General features: G+C 42.9%; 1 protein-coding gene across 1 annotated transcript in view; it reads right to left on the bottom strand.

The window, feature by feature from the left end:
• Positions 1-19,282, bottom strand: part of DPP6 (dipeptidyl peptidase like 6) — a 230,004-nt gene that overhangs the window by 52,613 nt on the left and 158,109 nt on the right. Inside the window, exons 9-10 of the mRNA XM_032234960.1 lie at positions 4,152-4,306; positions 2,077-2,174 (exon numbers count right to left, since the gene is read on the bottom strand). Coding sequence (XP_032090851.1) covers positions 2,077-2,174; positions 4,152-4,306 — 253 coding nt within the window. The remainder of the gene's footprint in view (positions 1-2,076; positions 2,175-4,151; positions 4,307-19,282) is intronic.

The following is a 19,282-nucleotide window of genomic DNA, read 5'->3' as shown; positions in this document are numbered from 1 at the left end:
ACTGTGTGAAGCACAATCTCTTCCTTTGCTCTCTCTACTCACCCATAGCAAATATTCCTGTTCCTTCCCTCCACCCCACTATTTCAGTCGCAACAGATACTGAATATTTAAAGCTGCAATGCAATGTAGTACTAAATCTACAGTGAATGCTACTGCATTTCACCCCTACGGAACTGGGCCACCTGTTCTTGCTTGCTAAGAATTTTCTATGGCCCTCTTATGGGATGGAGATGAAAGGCCAAGGTGCTCTCCTTTAGTTGGATTACGGTAGCATCAGAGCCAGAATTTATTTATTTACACTCCGCCTTTATTATTTGTACAAATAACTCAAGGCAGTGAACATAGCTAATACGTCTTCCTTCTCTTATTTTCTCCACCACACCAGCCCTGTGAGGGGAGTTGGGCTGAGAGAGGAGGACTGAGCTGGCTTTCATGGTTTAAGATGGGGTGAGAACTTGCTATCTCCAGGTGATTGCCCCAGTCACCCAGCCAGTTTTCATGCCTAAGGCAGGACTAGAATTCACAGTTTCCTGATGATTACCCAAAGTCATCCAACTGGCTTGTATGCCTAAGGCAGGACTAGAATTCACTGTCTCCTGGTTTCTCTAGCCTGATGCCTCCAGACCAAACTGGCTATTGGATGGTACAATAAGGGAACAACATCCAACTAATACTGGATGGACTAAAAGGTACTGAAGTATGAGTATCATTGTCAATAGTCCATTGGATTCCATTGCCTTCATAGGCATTTAACTGTGGCTGGAATATATAGTATATAAGAAGGTGTTTAAAGTTTTTATTAGATGGATGAGATGGGTTTCATTGAAGTGAGCCTTAATTCTTATTCAGAATAACAGACTTAGAAGGACCTTGGAGATATTCCAATCCAACCCCTGCTCAGGCAGGAAGTCTTATACTATTACAAATGGTTATCCAATCTCTTCTTAAAAACTTCCAATGTTGAAGCATTCAACAACTTCCGGAAGCAAATTGTTCCATTGGTTAATTATTCTCACTATCTGGAAATTTCTCCTTAGTTCTAGGTTGGCTCTCTCTTTGATAATCTTCCACCCATTGTGTCTTGTCTTGTCTTCTGGTACTCTACAAAATCAGTTGACCCCCTTTTCCTTATGGCGGGCTCTCAAATATTGGAACACTGCTATCATGTCACTCCTAATCCTTCTTTTCACTATAGACATACCCAATTCCTGCAACCATTCTTCATATGTTTTAGCCTCCAAGCCCCTAATCATCTTTGTTGCTCTTCACTGCACTCATTCCAGAATCTCAACATCTATTTTATAATGTGGTGGCCAAAACTGGATGCAGTCTTCCAGGTGTGGTCTTACTAAGTCTTTATAAAGTGGTACTAATACTTTTTGTGATCTTGATTCTATCCCTTTATTAATACAACCTAGGATTGCATTGGTTATTTTGACTGCCACTGCACACTGCTGGCTGTTATTTAAGTGATTGTCCACTGTGACTCCAAAATTTCTCTTGCAGTTACTACTATTGAGCCAGGTTTCACCTAATCTGTACTTTTTCTTGCCTAAGTGTAAAACCTTACTTTTCTCTATATTGGATTTCATATTGTTAGATAGGGCCCAGTGTTTAAGTCTGCTAAGATCATTCTGGATCTTGAACCTACTGGGATATTGGGTATTCTTGCCAGTTTGGTGTCCTCTGCAAATGTGATGTGTTCCCTTTCTATTCCTTCATCTAAATTGTTAATGGGGATACTAAAGAGTACTGGGCTTAACACAGAAACGTGGGGCACCCTTCTGCTTACTTCCCTCCATGAAGATATAGTTCCATCAGGACTACACATTGAGTGTGGTTTGTCACTCAACTTCTATGACTACTATTATGTCCCTGTCCCAGCAGCCATAAATCTGAGCCAAAACAACTAAACAAGCCTATCAAATATCCAAAATTATACAACCAGAACCCAAAAATGGGTATGGAAGTGAAGAAAAAAATAGAGTTAGAAAACCTAAGGATAGAGATAGCTGATTATATACCAGAGCTGCATCTTATATTCTCATCCTTAGTTTAAGGCAGCACCACACAAACCTCATCCGTGGATCATCCGGTGGCGTCATCTCTAAAACATGCGGAGGCCCATTCAACACAACTGCATGTAAGGAAATGCTTGGATTTTCTGTCCCGACCTAGAAGGCAAAAAGAGAACCATTGGGTGATTTTTATGTGTTGAGAGTGGGAATAGTTCCATAAGCCCTATTTTCCATCCCAAACCCATTGATCCTCTCTCTGGTCATCTTGAAGCCTCTGGCCACAGCCTAGCTGAAAAAGTGACCTAAGCGCAGTCCTCATTTAGCAACGACCTCATTTAGTAACTCTTTGACATTGTGAGGGTGATGATAAATGACCTTCGTGACCCATTCTTGCATTTATGACCTATGCAAGTCTGTATGCAAAGGAAAGCTGAAGTAAGACTATGAGCACAGTTGCGCTTAGCAACCACTTTCCTTCATGACCCAACTGTGGTCGCTAAACGAGCACCACTATTAGCAATAGCAGTTAGACTTATATACCGCTTCATAGGGCTTTCAGCCCTCTCTAAGCGGTTTACAGAGTCAGCATATCGCCCCCACAGTCTGGGTCCTCATTTCACCCACCTCGGAAGGATGGAAGGCTGAGTCAACCTTGAGCCGGTGAGATTTGAACCGCTGAACTGCAGATAGCAGTCAGCTGAAGTGGCCTGCAGTGCTGCACCCTAACCACTGCGCCACCTCGGCTCCACTAATATTATAGTTTGTGATTCTATAAATAGGACCCTGAAGACTATACTTAAAAGATCCATTCAGAAATAATCTTGCTTTTCTAACTGCATTCGGTTAACTTTGAATTGTATCTCCCAGTAAAAGTAACCAAATCTTGAATGTCAGATGAATACAGGGGTGGGCTGCTACGTATTCACCTGGGTTCGGGAGAATCCATAGCTACCGTGTTTCCTCGAAAATACGACATGTCCTCATAATACAGCCATGCCACATTTTTCTGGTGGGCAAAAATATAAGCCCCCTCCCACATATAAGTCCCCTAGACAACCCCCCACCTCCGGCCAGCAGAGTGCCGCTCACCAACCTAGGAGTATCCCGATGGTGCCAAGCCGTGGGAACCTGGGGGGGAGGCAAAGGTGATCGCGTTGCTTGGTGCCTTCGGGATACCGCTAGGTTGGTGAGCAGTGCTGTGCCCAGCTGAAGAGGGAGGTTGCCGGGCGGCTGCTCTCTTGCAAGCGGGCTCCCAAAGAGCCGGGCACAGCCTCATGGGCGAATGGCTGTGTTGCACTGTCGCCGCCACCCCAGCCTGGCTTTTTCCGCGGCTTCCAACCCAAGTCTTTCAGCAGCAGCCGCTCTGGGCGCACGCTCTATGGTTGTACACTCTGCAGGCAGCTGGCCCACAACCATAGAGCATGCGTCCAGAGCGGCCACTGCCAAAATGGCGCTGTGCCTGGCTGCAAAGGGGGTTTGCCAGGTGGCTGCTCGTGAGCATGGTCGCTTCATGGCTGTTGTGTTGCACCGCTGTGACAGCGCAACACAGCCATTCGCCCATGAGGCTGTGCCCGGCTCTTTGGGAGCCCGCTCGCAAGAGAGCAGCCGCCCAACAACCCCAAAAAATAAACCCTCCCCCCATAATAAAGCCCAAGCCATATTTTGTAGGTAAAAAGAAAACAAGGCCCTGTCGTATTTTCGGGGAAACACGGTAAAGTTATGACCAGTTCGGAGAACCTCCAAATCCCACCCACGGCTGGCCCCTCCCATCCCACTCTGCCCCTCCCAGGAATCTCCAGGCGGCCTGTTTTGGATGTGAGGTAAGTGCAGGGCCCATGCAGAGTCTTGGGGAGGGGGGAAAACGGGCCTCCCGGAAGTTCCAGATGGCCGGAAACAGGCCCATTTCGGGCCTTTGGAAAGCCTCCAGAGCCTGTAGGAGGTAGTTTTTGCCCTTCTGGAGGCTCAAGGAAAGCCTCTGGGGCCTGGAGAAGGTGAAAACAGCCCTCCCGCCATAGTGCAGGAGGCTGACTAGACCACGCCCACCATGGCCACGCCCACCCAGCAATTGGGCAGAGAACCCATTGCTGAAATTTTTGAAGCCCACCCCTGGATGAATAGTAAAATCTATCCTACCTTTGGGTAGTGATAAGTTTCCGCTTTCGGGTAAAGGCTTCCGGTGAATGTGGGTATCTCCATTAATGGGACCCGGGAGTCATTAATAGTTGCATAGGCTAATCTTGTGCCATCAGGAGACCACCAGTGAGCAATCTGGCTTTTCAGGATCTCTTCTAGAGATACGAGAGAGTTGAAAAAAAAATACTGTGATATCAAAACTGTTAGTTAACAAGGAAATGTAAGGATAGATTGAAGGAAAATTCTACTCTGTGGGCAGGATGTTATCCTGTCTAAGTAATGAGCAAAAGAATCTGTTTTATTGATTCTCATGAATGGCTTCCAACCTTTGATGAATTTCCTTTGAGGTTGTGTAACATAATATCTCATCAAGAGAAGAAAGAAACAGTTCTACAGCTAATGAGCCCAATGATTCATATATTTTGCTCAAGTTTGGAAGAGCTAACCTTGCAGCATTAAATTGGGGGAGAATTCCACTTACTACCAAATGGTTAATTGCAGTGTTCTGAAAGTGTTAGGATCTATCTTTTGCTCTGGGCAATATACAATCGTAAAAAGTACAATCCAACACTTTAATCGCTCAGCATAATTAACTGCAAAATTTCTCATAGCTTTTTATAAAACCTAGCTGCTTTTAGATGTTAACCTTTGGCTGAACTCTGAGTGAATTATGGGGATGTATGCAGTGGTGGGATTCAAATAATTTAACAACCGGTTCTCTGCCCTAATGATTTCTTCCAACAACCAGTTCATCGAACTGCTCAGAAAGTTAACAACTGGTTCTGCTTAAGTGGTACGAACTGGCTGAATCCCATTGGATGTATGGAATTCTCCTAAGATCTGGGTAACCATTTGGGTAACCATCACCTCAGGGACCATGCTCCAAAAACTAATGGCTGGGGCAAATTAAAATTTAATTTGCTTTGCTTTCATTTATATTTGATTAAAATTAAATGTAAATGGTATGAATATTCTCCGTCCAAACAGGATATACTTTTCTCCTTTTAATTTGTTAAAAGTAGCAAATTTTGGTAGCAATATTTGCAGAATTTTGTGAGTGGGACATAAACCTGGGCTCAGACTATGCCTTTTTGATGTTTAATTACTGCATTTTTTAAAATAAGCTGCTTTAAAGTTCTTGGTTATGCAGACATATGGGGCTAAGAAAACTTGGATGAGTTTCAGGTATGTATGCAATGCATATATCGTATGTATGAATGTATGTATTTGTGGTAGCCACTGTTCGGATTTATATTTCTTTTCTAATGATGCTACTAATCTGCTAAGACAGACTGATTGTTTAAATTAGAGAATCACTGTCATCACTAAAACCCAGTATTCAAAGAGATATTTACATATGTAAAGAATATGAGCTGAGAATATCTGGCAAAAATATGTCATGCGAGCTGGATACCTGTGCTTCGCTACAAAACATGCGATTGAGCCAGCCTGCAGGCCAGATGAGTCACGTGCTGGCCTCGCCCATATAAGTCAACTGGCAGTTGGAACAGTGTTCCTTTCAGGTGGGGAGGGGGAGTAGAACGTCTAACTCCTTAGCATCGACCCGTTTTAATGTCATACTGTGTAAGAAATACTGATGATCTGATAGTCATTTTGAAAAATCCTTTCTAAGCGAGCACCTAGATGTGCCACATTTCAGGTTTGTAGGCTTTACGGTTCTGGAGATTTCATGATGCAGTGTGAGTGGTTTTCACTTTTATATATATAGATTTAACTATTTGAGAAACTTCTGTTCATGAGTTGGTGAATTACTGGGCTACTTTGTAGAGCTTTTTGTAACTATTACAAACAATATTAGATGATTGGCATGGCATGGAAGCTGTGCCTGTCATCCAAGAAGATGATCCAGCTGGGATCTCCCTCTACATTTTATTATCACAATACTAAATCTCTGGAAGAGAGCTGACGTCGCAAAGACACGACGTGTGATCTTGGTGTTCTGAGATCACAGTCAAATTCCTGTTGTTGGACCTAAACCATCCTGCAGAGACGGTGATTGAGAAGGGAACCTCCTGCTGATCTCAGGGACATCACAAAGTCCCTGAAAGATCCAGGAATAGCCAGTGACAGAAACACAGCTAATGAAGCTGCTGAAGTTGGGACAGCTCCGGAACGGGAAGAAAGCAGAAAGAGAAAGTGCGTCGAATTGGTGAGGAAATTTTATTATTAGAGGAAGAGACTACCCAAGAAAAAAAATTAAGTTAAGATTGAAGACAAAAGACTATAGGCGGCGAGATTGATCTGCATTGAACTTAGTGTGTTATCCAGTTTCTAATTTCTTTTTTTCACGGATGGAACTTTTGCAAAGGCTCCCTATTTTTTAAACTGAATGGATTCATTCTTTCTTCTTTTTTCACTTTTGCTTATACCTATGGATTAAAATTCTCCTTTTTTTTATAATGCTTGATTTGATTGATTGGATTGTTTTTGATCTCCATTTAAGGGTTTTTCTTTCTTTCTTAAGCTTGGAATATAAAGAAGAAAATAAGAAGGATTAAAGAGGGTTGTAACAACAGGAGGAAAAGCAGTTACACTGCCACTTAGAGGCTGGAGGTTGGATACATTGTTTTTTCTTCTTTCTTTTTGATCACTTGAGATTCAAGGTTCTTTCAGCTTCTTTACTGACAGTGAAAGTAGGAAGAGCACAAGTTGTTTATACAGGTGCCTTTTGGATGTTCTTTCACTAGCTATTGGAGAAAAGACAACATTTTGACTTGAAAGATAATAAATGAACCTGTTTAAAGTTTATTAAAATAGCCTTGAACCCTATAGTGGCAGTATCTGCAAAACTGAAAGAATGGCCCAGCAGGAAAAAGAAACTAACATTGCAAATGATTATGTTTGAAATTCAAAATCTATTAGTTGTGACAGAGAGAATTGAAGAGTTTGGAGAATATGGAATACAAAACAGAAAAATCGGATGGAGAAACTGAGGATGTTTACCAAATGAAGAAAGTGGAGGATAGAGTTCAAAAGATGGAAGGAAAAAAATGAGCGAAGAGATAAGAAAACTGTGGATACTGACAACAAAGTGAGCATGGTTGTCAATGGCAAGAGTGGAATATGGAAAGGGGAGATAGATGGATTGGAACTCTACCCCAGACTTCAAAGCACAGAAGAAGAGAGTAAAATTGACGGAGATAAGGAGAGAAATCTTGATAAAAGCACTAGTGATAACCAAAGATAAGCTGATGGAAAGAGCAGATATTGGGTTTCAAGCTTTTGTGAGATACGAAAGGAACAGCATGTTGCCAAGGGAGGTTTATATAAGATTTATTAAGAAAGTAACTAGAACATTAATACTGCAAATGGCAAGAGATATAAGACCGTACTATTGCTGGAGGGATACAGGTTGATGCAACGAAAATGTATAATAAAAACTAAGCTAAATTTAGTTTACTAGTAGTATGTATAAAATGAAGTGACAATAGCTATAGGTAAATAATGATTAATAATGATAATAGCAATAGCAATAGCAGTTAGACTTATATACCGCTTCATAGGGCTTTCAGCCCTCTCTAAGCGGTTTACAGAGTCAGCATATTGCCCCCAACAACAATCCGGGTCCTCATTTTACCCACCTCGGAAGGATGGAAGGCTGAGTCAACCCTGAGCCGGTGAGATTTGAACCGCTGAACTGTAGATAGCAGTCAGCTGAAGTGGCCTGCAGTACTGCACTCTACCCACTGCGCCACCTCGGCTCTTGTATAACAATACATATAGATATATCAGTTTGATAACATGAAATTTTATATAAACAATATATGCAGATTATGAGAGGAGGTTTAAAAGCTTTATCTAGAATATGTTATAAAGATGTATTGTGATTGGATGATTTTAGGATGATTTAATGGAATGTTATCATATAATCCTATTCTACTCCATTTTGAATATTATATATAAAAGGATGTAAAAACAATTATAGGTTGAGATATAATAATTGTGATAATAATGAATATAGGTGAATTTAAAATATGCAATTTGATGTGAAAAGCAGGTGGTGACTATGGAAGAGATGCATGGAAATACTGTAACCAACTGACACACTTTCTACAAGTTGTAATGGAAGATTTATTTTATTTTTATGTTTGTCTTTGTTTAAAAACAAATAAAAATTGTTTTAAAAAAATGCTAAATCTAACTTGACAGGTTAGGTGAGGCACAGTGAACTTCACAGGGGGAATGAAGACGTGAATAATAGTAATAGGAAGAGAGAAGGGGGAGGGGGAGAAGGATATGTTGCTAAGTAGAGTTGGTCTTAATTGGGACTTGTTTGGCAGAGTAACAGGAATAGTAGCAATGCAGTCTAGGACAGGAGTCCCCAAAATCTGGTCTGCGGAATGCTACCTATTCATGGCCCATTGGCAACTGGTCCACACAAGGGAAAACCCTCTTAGAAAAACATAATGGCAAATTCTAATTATTAATTAACTGAGGAACTGTGTTGTCTCAGTGGGATTGGCCCAGAAGTGGGTTCCTACCGGTTCGGGCTGGTTCGGTCGAGTAGATAGTAACTTGGCCTGCCACGCCCCCGAACTGGTTCAATCTGCAGCGCCACAGGTGCCGTCATCTTGTTTTTTTTTTACTGTAGCGCACATCAAGCGTGCGTGCGCCTGAAGCACAGACGCACCCAAAGCGAACCAGCAGTAGCAGAAAGCGGAATCCAACCCTGGATTGGCCCACCCCATTCGCTCCATTAGAAGGAGCATGCTGAGGACTGCGTCAGGCATTTCAGCTGGGAGAAGAGCCTTTTCTGCGGTGGCCCTCTTCCTTTTGGAACAGCTTACCCCCGGGAGGTGAGATCTGCCTCCACCTTTTTGGTCTTCTAGAAGGGCATTAAAACCTGGCTTTATTGATTGCCATGGGATTCACATAATTTTACCACTGGTTTAGTGAGCACCGAAAATGTGAGCGCATGCGCGCCTACCACACATGTATGCGGCCTTCCATACATGCACTTTGCTTGCATGTGCAGTTTGCATGCATGTGCGCAGCTTAGAAAACGTGGCTAAATACAAAGGCATAGCGCTGGGGTGGGGGCCCGAAGATCATCACTACCAGTTCACCTGAACCGGTCTAAACTGGCTGAATATCACCACTGGTGTTTGGTCTGGATGGAGACACTCTAGGCTGGAGGTGACCAGTGGAGTAATGGAGAAGACACCACCTTAGCTTGTATATGATTATTGTTGCCTTTTTTTTTGTAATGTTCTTTTGCTTATGTTTTTATTGTATTGTAAGCTTCCTAGAGTCACCTTGGGTTGAGAGCAGAGGTGGGTTCCTACCGGTTCGGCCCAATTCGGCCGAGTAGGTAGTAAGTCAGCCTGCCATGCCCCTGAACTGGTTCTATTGGTGGCGGCGCCATCTTGATTTTCGTTTCTGCACATGCGCAGAACAATTTTCATTGCAAAAATGTAACCGCCCCCCTTTCCTAACATTGTGCACATGCACAGACCTTTTCAGGTGCAAATGCATATGCGCATAGCGTATGTGTTTGGTGTGCGCGTGAGCGAAGCAAGGTCATACTCACAAACTTTTTTTGCGTGCCGAACCGGCAGTAATGCTGGCAGCAACCCGCCCCATGTTTAGAGATGGGCAGGATGTAGACTTAATTAAATAAATAAATGCTGCCAGCAAAACCGCATAGACATGTCTGTGTACTCACCGGGAGTTGCGGGCTCAACTCAACATGACATTCTTAATAAGAACAACTCATCCTACAGATGAAATCTTGAAGAATTTATAATGGAAGAATAGGGAGCTGAATCTCAATCAGAGCCAATAATTTAGCCCCAGGCCCTGTCTTTATTGGTCACGAGGCTGCTGGTTCTCCATAGTGCCTATAAATTATTCCAAGGGATAATTTGATCTTTGTGTTCGACATGCACCGTGAGCCTCCGATGCTCCTGTCTTTCTTCTTAATATTATTTGACATGACGCTTTCATTAACTTTCCTATAAAAAGATCATAGTATCCTTTCCCCCCACTCTTCTCCCAGCCCCCCCCCTCACCCCATCCCATCTGCCACTGAACAGGATCAATAGTGCACACTTATAAGGAGAAAAGAAACAGCATCTTCCCTTTAGCCTACATAGTTTCCAACCCCTCTTCAATTTTCTTACAGCACAGCTGTCACTCAGATTTGATGTAGTGCATGATATATTTATTACGGACAATGTGGTGCCTCTACAAGGGTGAGATCATGTGTTTTCAACAGCTCTGAATGGCAGCTCATGCAGGGAAACAATAGGTATTCATTAAGCCCTCGTTCCAATGCAATGGGGCATCCCGATCAGCGGTGTTTCTGCAACTGAGGAGCAATATTTGAAGCAGTATCTGAGTAATAAACCTTCCTTTCTTTCGCTCCCTGATTATTATATTTTATTTACAGGAAAGACTGCCTGCCAGCTTTTGTCTGTTTGGTGCTTTTGAGAGCCTGGATTACTACTCCCACACTCTCCGGGCTCATGCTGGATGGGAGTTAACACAGCTATAATCTGGAACTTCTGGAAGACTCAGACTGACAAAAGCTTTTAAAGCAACAAGACTGGAAATTCTTCTCTAATTTACTGAGCAGAGACACAAATCTTGGAGCACTTCTGCTTCTAGGTGAGAATTTCTTTAAGTTGGGACCAACTCTTGATGACTCCACAGACTTCTTGGCAATAGTATGGAAGTGGTTTGCGATTGTCTTCTCCCAAGATGCATTCTTGACTTTTCAGTCTAGCCTACAGCCCTGAGATTTGCTCTGGTCTCCCATCAAAATACTAACCAAATCTGACCCCACTTAGCTTCTCAAGATCAGCCAAGGTTAGCTAGATCCTGTTAGCTAATGGGACCATGCAGGAGGACCCAATTTACTGTTACTGTAATTCAGATCTTACAGCCCAACATGAATCTCCCACTTTAACCTAATTCATCAAACAACTGGGGATTTACACCACATTAATCCCAGAGTTAGGCATATGAAAGCCATAGGATTACAGGTGATTGCTGAATCTATTTTTATGACCTACTAGGAAATCTCAGGTATAGGGGCTACACTGGGAAGTCAAGACATATCTTGGAAGAAGTCATGCAGACTCACTGAGAGTTGGGCGACAAGCCTGTTTAATAAATTATTATTGTTACTACTGCTATTATTATTATTAGGAAGAAGGCAATCACTTACATATGGTGGCCAAGATATCCATGGTCCCTTGGAGTCAAACTCAATTTAAAGCCTAATATCAGAAAAACTGAACATTTCTGGCACTGTTTCCCATCATTGAAAAGACATCAATTGAAGTGTAACATTAAACAACACTCATTATAACTTTTAAAAATGAAGAATAACCTTCAAACTTTCCTAATTCAGAAAAAAATCTTGGCTCAGAGCAAATGCGGGATTTGGTCCATGTGTGTGTGTGTGTGTTTCCAGATGCTGCTACTGCTCGTTCACTCAGGGCTGCGCTGCACAAATGCTTCATGTGCATGCGCAGTACTAAAAAAATGTTTCTGCGCATGCGCAGGAGCAAAGAACAAGATGGCTCATATGGAACCGCTGAGAGAACCGGTTCAGGGCCATGGCAGGCTGAGTTTACTACCTATTCGGCTGAACCGGTCCGAACCGGTAGGAATCCATCTGTGATTTGGTACTATTCACTTGTACTCCACATTTCAGGGATTGAGGTGCAGCTACTGGACACCCAAATGGTGGCTACCATTAAGCCTAACTTGGTTGTTTTCTTAACCGAGCCCAATGAGTGAAGCAGATATTGTGGCTTATTCAACAATCTTGGCTTAATATTATATAACTGGGAAGAATAAACAAAAGATGAGGCTGAATTATAGCGTCTACTTAGGGTGAAGATGGGCTTCGTATGAAGTAACAAATTTAAAATATGTAGGCCCGTAAAGTGAAAGAGCATGCAAGAAGAGACTTTATGCATATACCCCACTTAACTTCCCCTCTCATCTAGTTCAGTGTATTAAAAGGGACAAGAGATAAAAATTCAAATTTCTTTACTGGGGTTTCTCATCTAGTTGTCTCTGAAAAGACGAAAAAGCTGACTGAGATTTACCAAAGTTTTATTTGTCACAACTTGGGAAAGCACTACATGGCTGGAGTAAAAATACTCCGAAGAAGAACAGCCCAAGTTGGCCTATCCAATAAATGAAGTCTGTCTCTTTAAAAATCCTGCTCCTCTTCAGCCTAGTGAGGACGCACAATGAATTCAATCTTACGCAGGGAGTGGGGAGATACGATGTTTGTTCATGGATCTATACTCTTATCATGGCACCAACTGCAATCCAGCTCGGGTGCATTAGGTACAGGCAAAAAAAAAAGGGGGGGGGAGGAATCTGGCTTAACATCTCAGGAATATTTCTGAAGACTGCAGGAAAGGATGACACCATTTCCTTCTACTTCCCCGTCTCTCTTTCACATCACAAATTGGCAATACTGGAGTGAAGACAAACTAGCTGATCAGGCATCTAACCGTCTGTCTTCAAAGGGTCTCAGTAGAACCTTGGTCCTCCTCTGGCGCAGGCCCATCTCCATCAGTGAGAGTTCCTGCCTCCACACTGATAGATCTCAGAAGCTGGAACCAGTAAGAAAGGCGTGACCCGTCAAAACCGCGGTAGACAAAACCGCGCTCGACGAAAGCGCGTACCTGACGTCATTAGCAGCGCGACGAAAAAAATTAAAAATAAATTAAATTGAAATTAAAATAAAATTAAAGCAAGCCGATTCACATAAAGGTAAGGGTTAGGGTTAGGTTTAGGGTTACGTTAAGCGTTAGTGTTAGGTTTAGCGTTAGGTTAAGGGTTAGGGTTAGGTTTAGCGTTAGGGTAAGGGTTAGGTTTAGGGTTAGGTTTAGGGTTAGGTTAAGGGTTAGGTTTAGGGTTAGGTTGGGGGGGGTTAGGGTAAGGTTTTCACTTTAATTTTAAATTTACCGCTCACAGCGCGATGTTTTCGTCGCGCTGTGATGACGTCACGTACGCGCTTTCGTCGAGCGCGCTTTTGTCTACCGCGGTTTTGTGGTGGAACCAAGAAAGGAACCAGAAAAAGAGTATGCCAATGTCCAAATAAACCTAAGGAACTTTGGTAGCACCCAAAACTGGCTGGAATCCAGCATATAGTTTAGTTGGCGAACCTTTTCAGTATAGAGTGCCAAAATAGGAGTGTACACGCGGGGGAACCCCGAAAACTGGAAGAGCAGCTCCCTGGCGCGCATGCAACGGTAGCACTAGAAACCGGAAGAGCAGCTCCCCAGCGTGCATGTAACGGGAGCCCTGGAAACTGGAAGAGCAGCTTCCTGGCGCACATGCATGGGATCACCAGAAAAGCAGCTCCCTGGAGCACATGCACGGAAGCATTGGAAACCGGAAGAACAATCCTTCCTGTTTCTGGAATATGAATGCCCACTGGTCACCTGGTCTTCTGATTTCTGGCACACATGCATGTGCGAAGACAAGCTAGCCAGAACCAGCTACCTTAAACTTGCGTGCCGGAACCCGGAAGAGCAATGGGTGATGGCTGGCGTGCCTGGAGAGATGGCTCTGCATGCCACTTCCGGCACACGTGCCATAGGTTCGCCATCACGGATATGGTTAAATTTATCTATTTCTATTTATTTGACTTGGTTTCAAGAATATTTACCAACTCTTTGGATTGTGGCTGTAGCTGTTTCAATCTCCTTTTCTTCTGCAGCGGCAACAACATATATGCAACTTTCATCCTGTATTGCCTTTTTGGTGACATTCAAAAAATAATAGTGTACCTTGGGAATTTCCTCATCCTTCTTGGCATGCTGCCCATTTAATATCCTATGTTTTCTGTTTCTCAATGCTTTGGAAATGTGCGTGGCTTTCAAAAACCAGATTTCTAAATGGATATCTCTTTTCTGGAGGCAATTATAAACTGGGATGTACAGTAGATTTTTTTAATGTAATGAGATGATAGATTCTGCACCCTTGGCATTCTTAAAGCTAAAAAAAAAAAAGCAAAGTTCCATAAATTATATGTGATGGAAAGTCCCCTTAGGAAAGAAGTAAAGTTGTTGTATGGCACCAATAAGAATCAGATACCTTCATTTTATTTATTCGTTCTAGTGGTGAGGTTTTAAAGGAGTTTCCATGGCTGCGAGAGAAGGGATTTCAAAAGTTTATAGTAGAACCACTGGCAACTTTAATTGAAGCATGACGGAATAACTAAACAGGACACTTTTCTGATCTTTTCCTCATGGCTGAATTCCTAAACTGAATTGCAACTCCCTGGGGATCATAAGCAACTTATGGGGAGAATTGCAATTTTATTTAAAATGAATAGGGCTTGCAGGCAAAACAGGAGTCCTGTCAAAACTCACTCTAGCTTTGGTTAAGCTGAGCAGTAGGAGAAGTCTAGAGTAAGTTTAAATCTATTGAGTTTGTCAAAACCACTTGCCCAAGTTCCATATATTATTTATTTACTAGCTGATAACCAGTGTTGTCTCGGTATTTATTTATAAGGGGGAAATGTCCGGACCAAACATAATTTCTAATGTTGGAATTTCCTCCTTACCAGTGGGAGCCCCCTTGTGGAGTACTGTAAAGCTGTTACCATAACAACTCCACTGCGCTATACAGTAGAAGTCATTTTATGACAGTACAGCAGAAGTCTTTGGAAGGCACAACAGGCTGTATCATAACAGAACACACACACCAAGGGGTGTTAGGTGTGTCTTACCCTCACAGTATTTGTTTCCAGAGAGTAAGTCACCTGTGTACCAAGTTTGGTTGAAATTGCTCGAGGTGATGGCCATCAAATTCATTTTAGGTGTTACTGTATCACAAAGTATAGCAATTTCTCGATTAGTTTAAATTGCAATAAAATAAGTGTTAAATACTTGTAACTTCTTGATTCCTAAATTCTCCGTCACCGCCAAAATGCTCAAACTAAAGGATCTAAGGCAGTGGTGGGTTCCTACCAGTATGATTTGGTGGCATGGGTCGCTGGAACTGGCAGCAACCCAGGCTTGCCATGTCCCTAAACTAGTTTTTCTGGCAGCGCCGTAGGCGCCACCACCTTGTTTTCTGCTTCTGTGCATGCATAGAGCAACATTTAATGCATTGCGTATGCGCCCGTGGTGCGGCCACGAATGAACTGGCAGTAGTGACTGCCGGAACCCACCCCTGATCTAAGGATACTACTCAACATTGCCTCAACTGAATGTATTCTCAAGTGACAGAGTCTGCCTCTAGCCCAGGGATGTCAAACTTGATTTCATTGCGGGCCATATCAGGTTCGTGTTTGACCTGGGTGTGTGTGGCCAGAGTGTGTGTGGCCAGCTTGACATCACTCATGTTGGGAACACCTCTCCCAGGCTCTGTTTTCAGCTGCAACGGCCTCCTGTAGTGCTCTGCCAGCAAACACAGAGCTTGGAGACTGCGCACAGTGCTCCCAGGTTCCATTTTCATTGGCAGAGCACTGCAGGAGGCCGTCACTGCTAAAAATGGAGCTAGGGAGAGTCAAACACGAGCTTCATTTTTACTGGCACTGTGAGCTTGCTCTTCACTGTTTCCAGGGCAGCCCCGCCAGCCAGATATGAGGATCCCGGGGCTGGATCTTGTCCGCGGGCCTTGAGTGTGACATCCCTGCTCTAGCCCATTTATATGTGATTTAAAAATGACACCCCCACAAATGTGTCAAGTTCCACTGGAAAAATTGGACTGGTGCTTATGGAGAAGATGGTAGGTTTAGTATTCTAATGAAAAGGTTGTGCCATAAATCTTGTTATGAACTTTGTAAGAGCCCTTAGAGAAGCGACACAAGAATGCTAACTTTTCTAAAGAGGGCTGCTATAAGTAAGACAAATATGCCCAATTTGCTAGTTAGAGACCACATGCTTCCTGCATTGGTTAGCCAAGGAGTTTCCCACTATCAGTTGCAAAGTAATAGTGATCTAGACAAGAAGCACATGTATAAGTACAACCTCTAACTTTACTGTAAAGATAACAGAATAAGAGATTTGGAAGGGACCTTGGAGGTCCCTTGCTCAAGCAGGAGACTCTATACCAGTGATGGTGAAACTTTTTGGCACCGAGTGCCCAAACCGGAGTGCGCGTGCATGTGCCAGGGTGTCAGAAACCCAAAGACCATCTGGCCAGTGCACGCATGCCTCTTTTTGGCTGTTTTGGGGGCAGTTTTTAGGCCATTTTCAGTCCGATTTTAGACCGATTTCAGGCCAGGTTTGGCTTGAAAATGGTTGAAAAACCACGTGAAAACAGCCAAAAAACTGCATGAAAAATGGCCTGTTTTGGGCTGTTTTCCAGGCTGTTTTCAGGGCATTTTTGGAGCCAGTTTCAGGCTGTTTTCATGCTGGTTTTTGGGCAGGCTTCAGGCTGGTTTCCACTCCGGCACCTGTGAAGACCAGCTGGCCAGAAGAGCAGCTGGTGATGGCACACGTTCCCACAGGGAGGGCTCTGTGTGCCACCTCTGGCACGCGTGTCATAGGTTCGGCAACACGGCCCTGTATTATTCCGGGTAATTGGTTGTCGAATCTCTTCTTAAAAATATCCAGCATTGGAACACCCACAACCTCTGGAGGCAAGTCGTTCCAATGATTAATGGTTCTTTCACCTGATACATAATAGGCTATACTGCAAGCCTGGAAGGACATCCATCTCCTATCCTCTTTACAACCCGAGGAACAAGGGAGGGTCCTTGATTTTGTGACATCAAAACTGTTAGTGGACAAGGAAATGTAAGCAGGCGGGGGGGCTTCAAAAATTTGTTTCTTTTTCACCATTGCCTTTACCAAAGATAATGTTTGGTGTTGCAAGAAGTTATCACCCATCCCTCTCCTAGAAAAATGAAATATCCTGGGAAATATTGAAAAGGCAGAATATTATATTTCCCTGGATAAGAAATGGGGAAACATTACCCATCTCACCACAGGGCACATGGAAAGAAGCAATGCTGAACCAAGCTTGGGACTCAAAAGACACACAACCCACAAAGTTAGCAAAGACACCCCTCCCCTGCCCCTGGGAGTCTGAGAACCAATCAGAATACATTTCTTACACAGGAACAGGAAACAGAGAGGTAGGGCCAAACAGAGGGTATAAAAAACTCAGGAACTCTCAGCAAGCCCCTTTTTCTCTCCTTTCCTTCTTCACCCAACATCTGGAATCATGTGACACCCCCTTTTCAGTTCAGGACCTCAAGCCATGTGATCCTGTCCAACATTAAACCATCTTTCCAAGCAGCTTCCATGTTTCCAGTGTCTTTTTCCCCTCTTGGAACTGAACCCAGAAAGGCATTTCTTCCAACAGTGTGACAGCTAAAACCTGTATATTTACCCAACATATTGAACCACAAACTATCGATATGGGCTAAGGTATTCTGGTCTATAATCAGTGGAAGGGATTATTGGGGATCTGTAAAATTAATCCCTAACTTCAATCATTTTAGGGTTATTTGATAAATTAATGTCAAATGCTTTCAAATTGGTTCGATTTGAATTCGGTTATGCTTCCAGGATTGCTCAGAGGGGAGAGGCATAAATAAATAGATACACTTTAAATGCCTCTGCTAATTAAATACCATCAATTTAATCAATATGTCTCCTCTCATACTAAGAGCAAAGCCAACCCCCTTTACTGTCGCTAATAAATACTCTTTTAAATCACTGAAAAAGCTGAATATAATCTAGCCTAATAGAGCCGTCTGGGAAGGCCATAGTTGTACCAGGCAGGAAATTACATCATTGCGCAAATGCTACAGGTTACACAATTTGCATCACTCACAAGCGACTCAGATTAGATCACATGTCATCTAATCTGCCCTCCTTTGTGGCTGCTGCTGAAATACATATTCATTGGAAGTTTCTAAAAGGCTTCGCGTAGAATTAAAAAAAAAAAAGAAGGAAGAATTCCCCTTCTCCTCCTCGCCGTCTTCTTTTCTAATGATCTGTTTAAAGTGTGCAGTTCCATTTGCACCAGAAGCTAATCTTGGATCCTCTCTAGCAGAAACAGCCATTTTTAATGAAAGCCATCCTATTTGCATTTCACATGCAAATTTTACATTTAAGACGGCTCACAGCTGGAAGCTTTTCATATTAGGGAAACAAAAGGATGTGCCTTAAGGGCCCATCTAGAATCCATCTCAGCCGCCAGATGGAGCTTTCTTTTTAAAAACCATGGATTAAACAAGACAGAGGATTTTTCGATAGTTTGTTTGCAAGCCACGAACTGCATACAGACATGCTCGGTGTGAGATTTGAACTCTACTTGACAGCAACAAAAGGGGGACCCCTTAGGATGCCCTTCTTCAGTCTGATGCCTCCAGATGTTTGGGACCTTTTGTTGCTGTCAAGTAGAGTTCAAATCTCACACCGAGCATGTCTGTATGCAGTTCGTGGCTTGCAAACAAACTATCGAAAAATCCTCTGTCCTGTTTAATCCATGTCCCAACATTCATAGCTAATTATTAGTGATTAATAAAAAATTAACCAAAGTTACTAATTACTATCAAACTTAAAAGTATTGACCATAATGTAAATATAATGGTGATATGAACAATTTATATTATTACAATTGTTAGTACAACTGTTAAAACACTATTACAGATGTTAAAACCGATAAGAAGGCGATGTAGAATAGAGAACTACAAAAGCTAATCATGTGGGAACTTCCGGTCTGGCGTCACGCTGGAACGGGCTGCTGACAGACTCTCTGTTCGGTTCGCCCGGTCTTTCCACGAGCGTGGCCGTAATAGGCAAGGTCCCTTCGAGGTGCGAGGACCTTTGGAGAGGGGAAACCTCTGTGCAGTGGAGGGTGAAAGGCGATCTCCTCCCACGAAGCAAGAGGCTCCCTCAGAGTTCGTGCAAAAGAGGTCGGCTGATTAATGGCCGACCAGAAGGCGTGACTGCCAGCCACTAATAAGGAAGGGAGAGACAGCTGCAGGGAATATAGCGGACCAAATGACGGTAATCACAAGATCTGACTTAAAAGCCTAAACCTAAAAGATAAACAACTTTACTGCAATAAATACAGATACGTGTGTGGGCGCATTTATCTGCAGCGGCTATTAAATACAAACAGTGAACTTTTGTGAAAGCTGATTGACGTTGTGAATAGAAGAAGAC

This window comes from Thamnophis elegans, chromosome Z (assembly GCF_009769535.1).
Source record: "Thamnophis elegans isolate rThaEle1 chromosome Z, rThaEle1.pri, whole genome shotgun sequence".
Classification (NCBI taxonomy): Eukaryota; Metazoa; Chordata; class Lepidosauria; order Squamata; family Colubridae; genus Thamnophis; species Thamnophis elegans.
The sequence above is the reverse complement of the archived record's forward strand: the minus strand, read 5'-3'. Positions and strand labels throughout refer to the sequence as shown.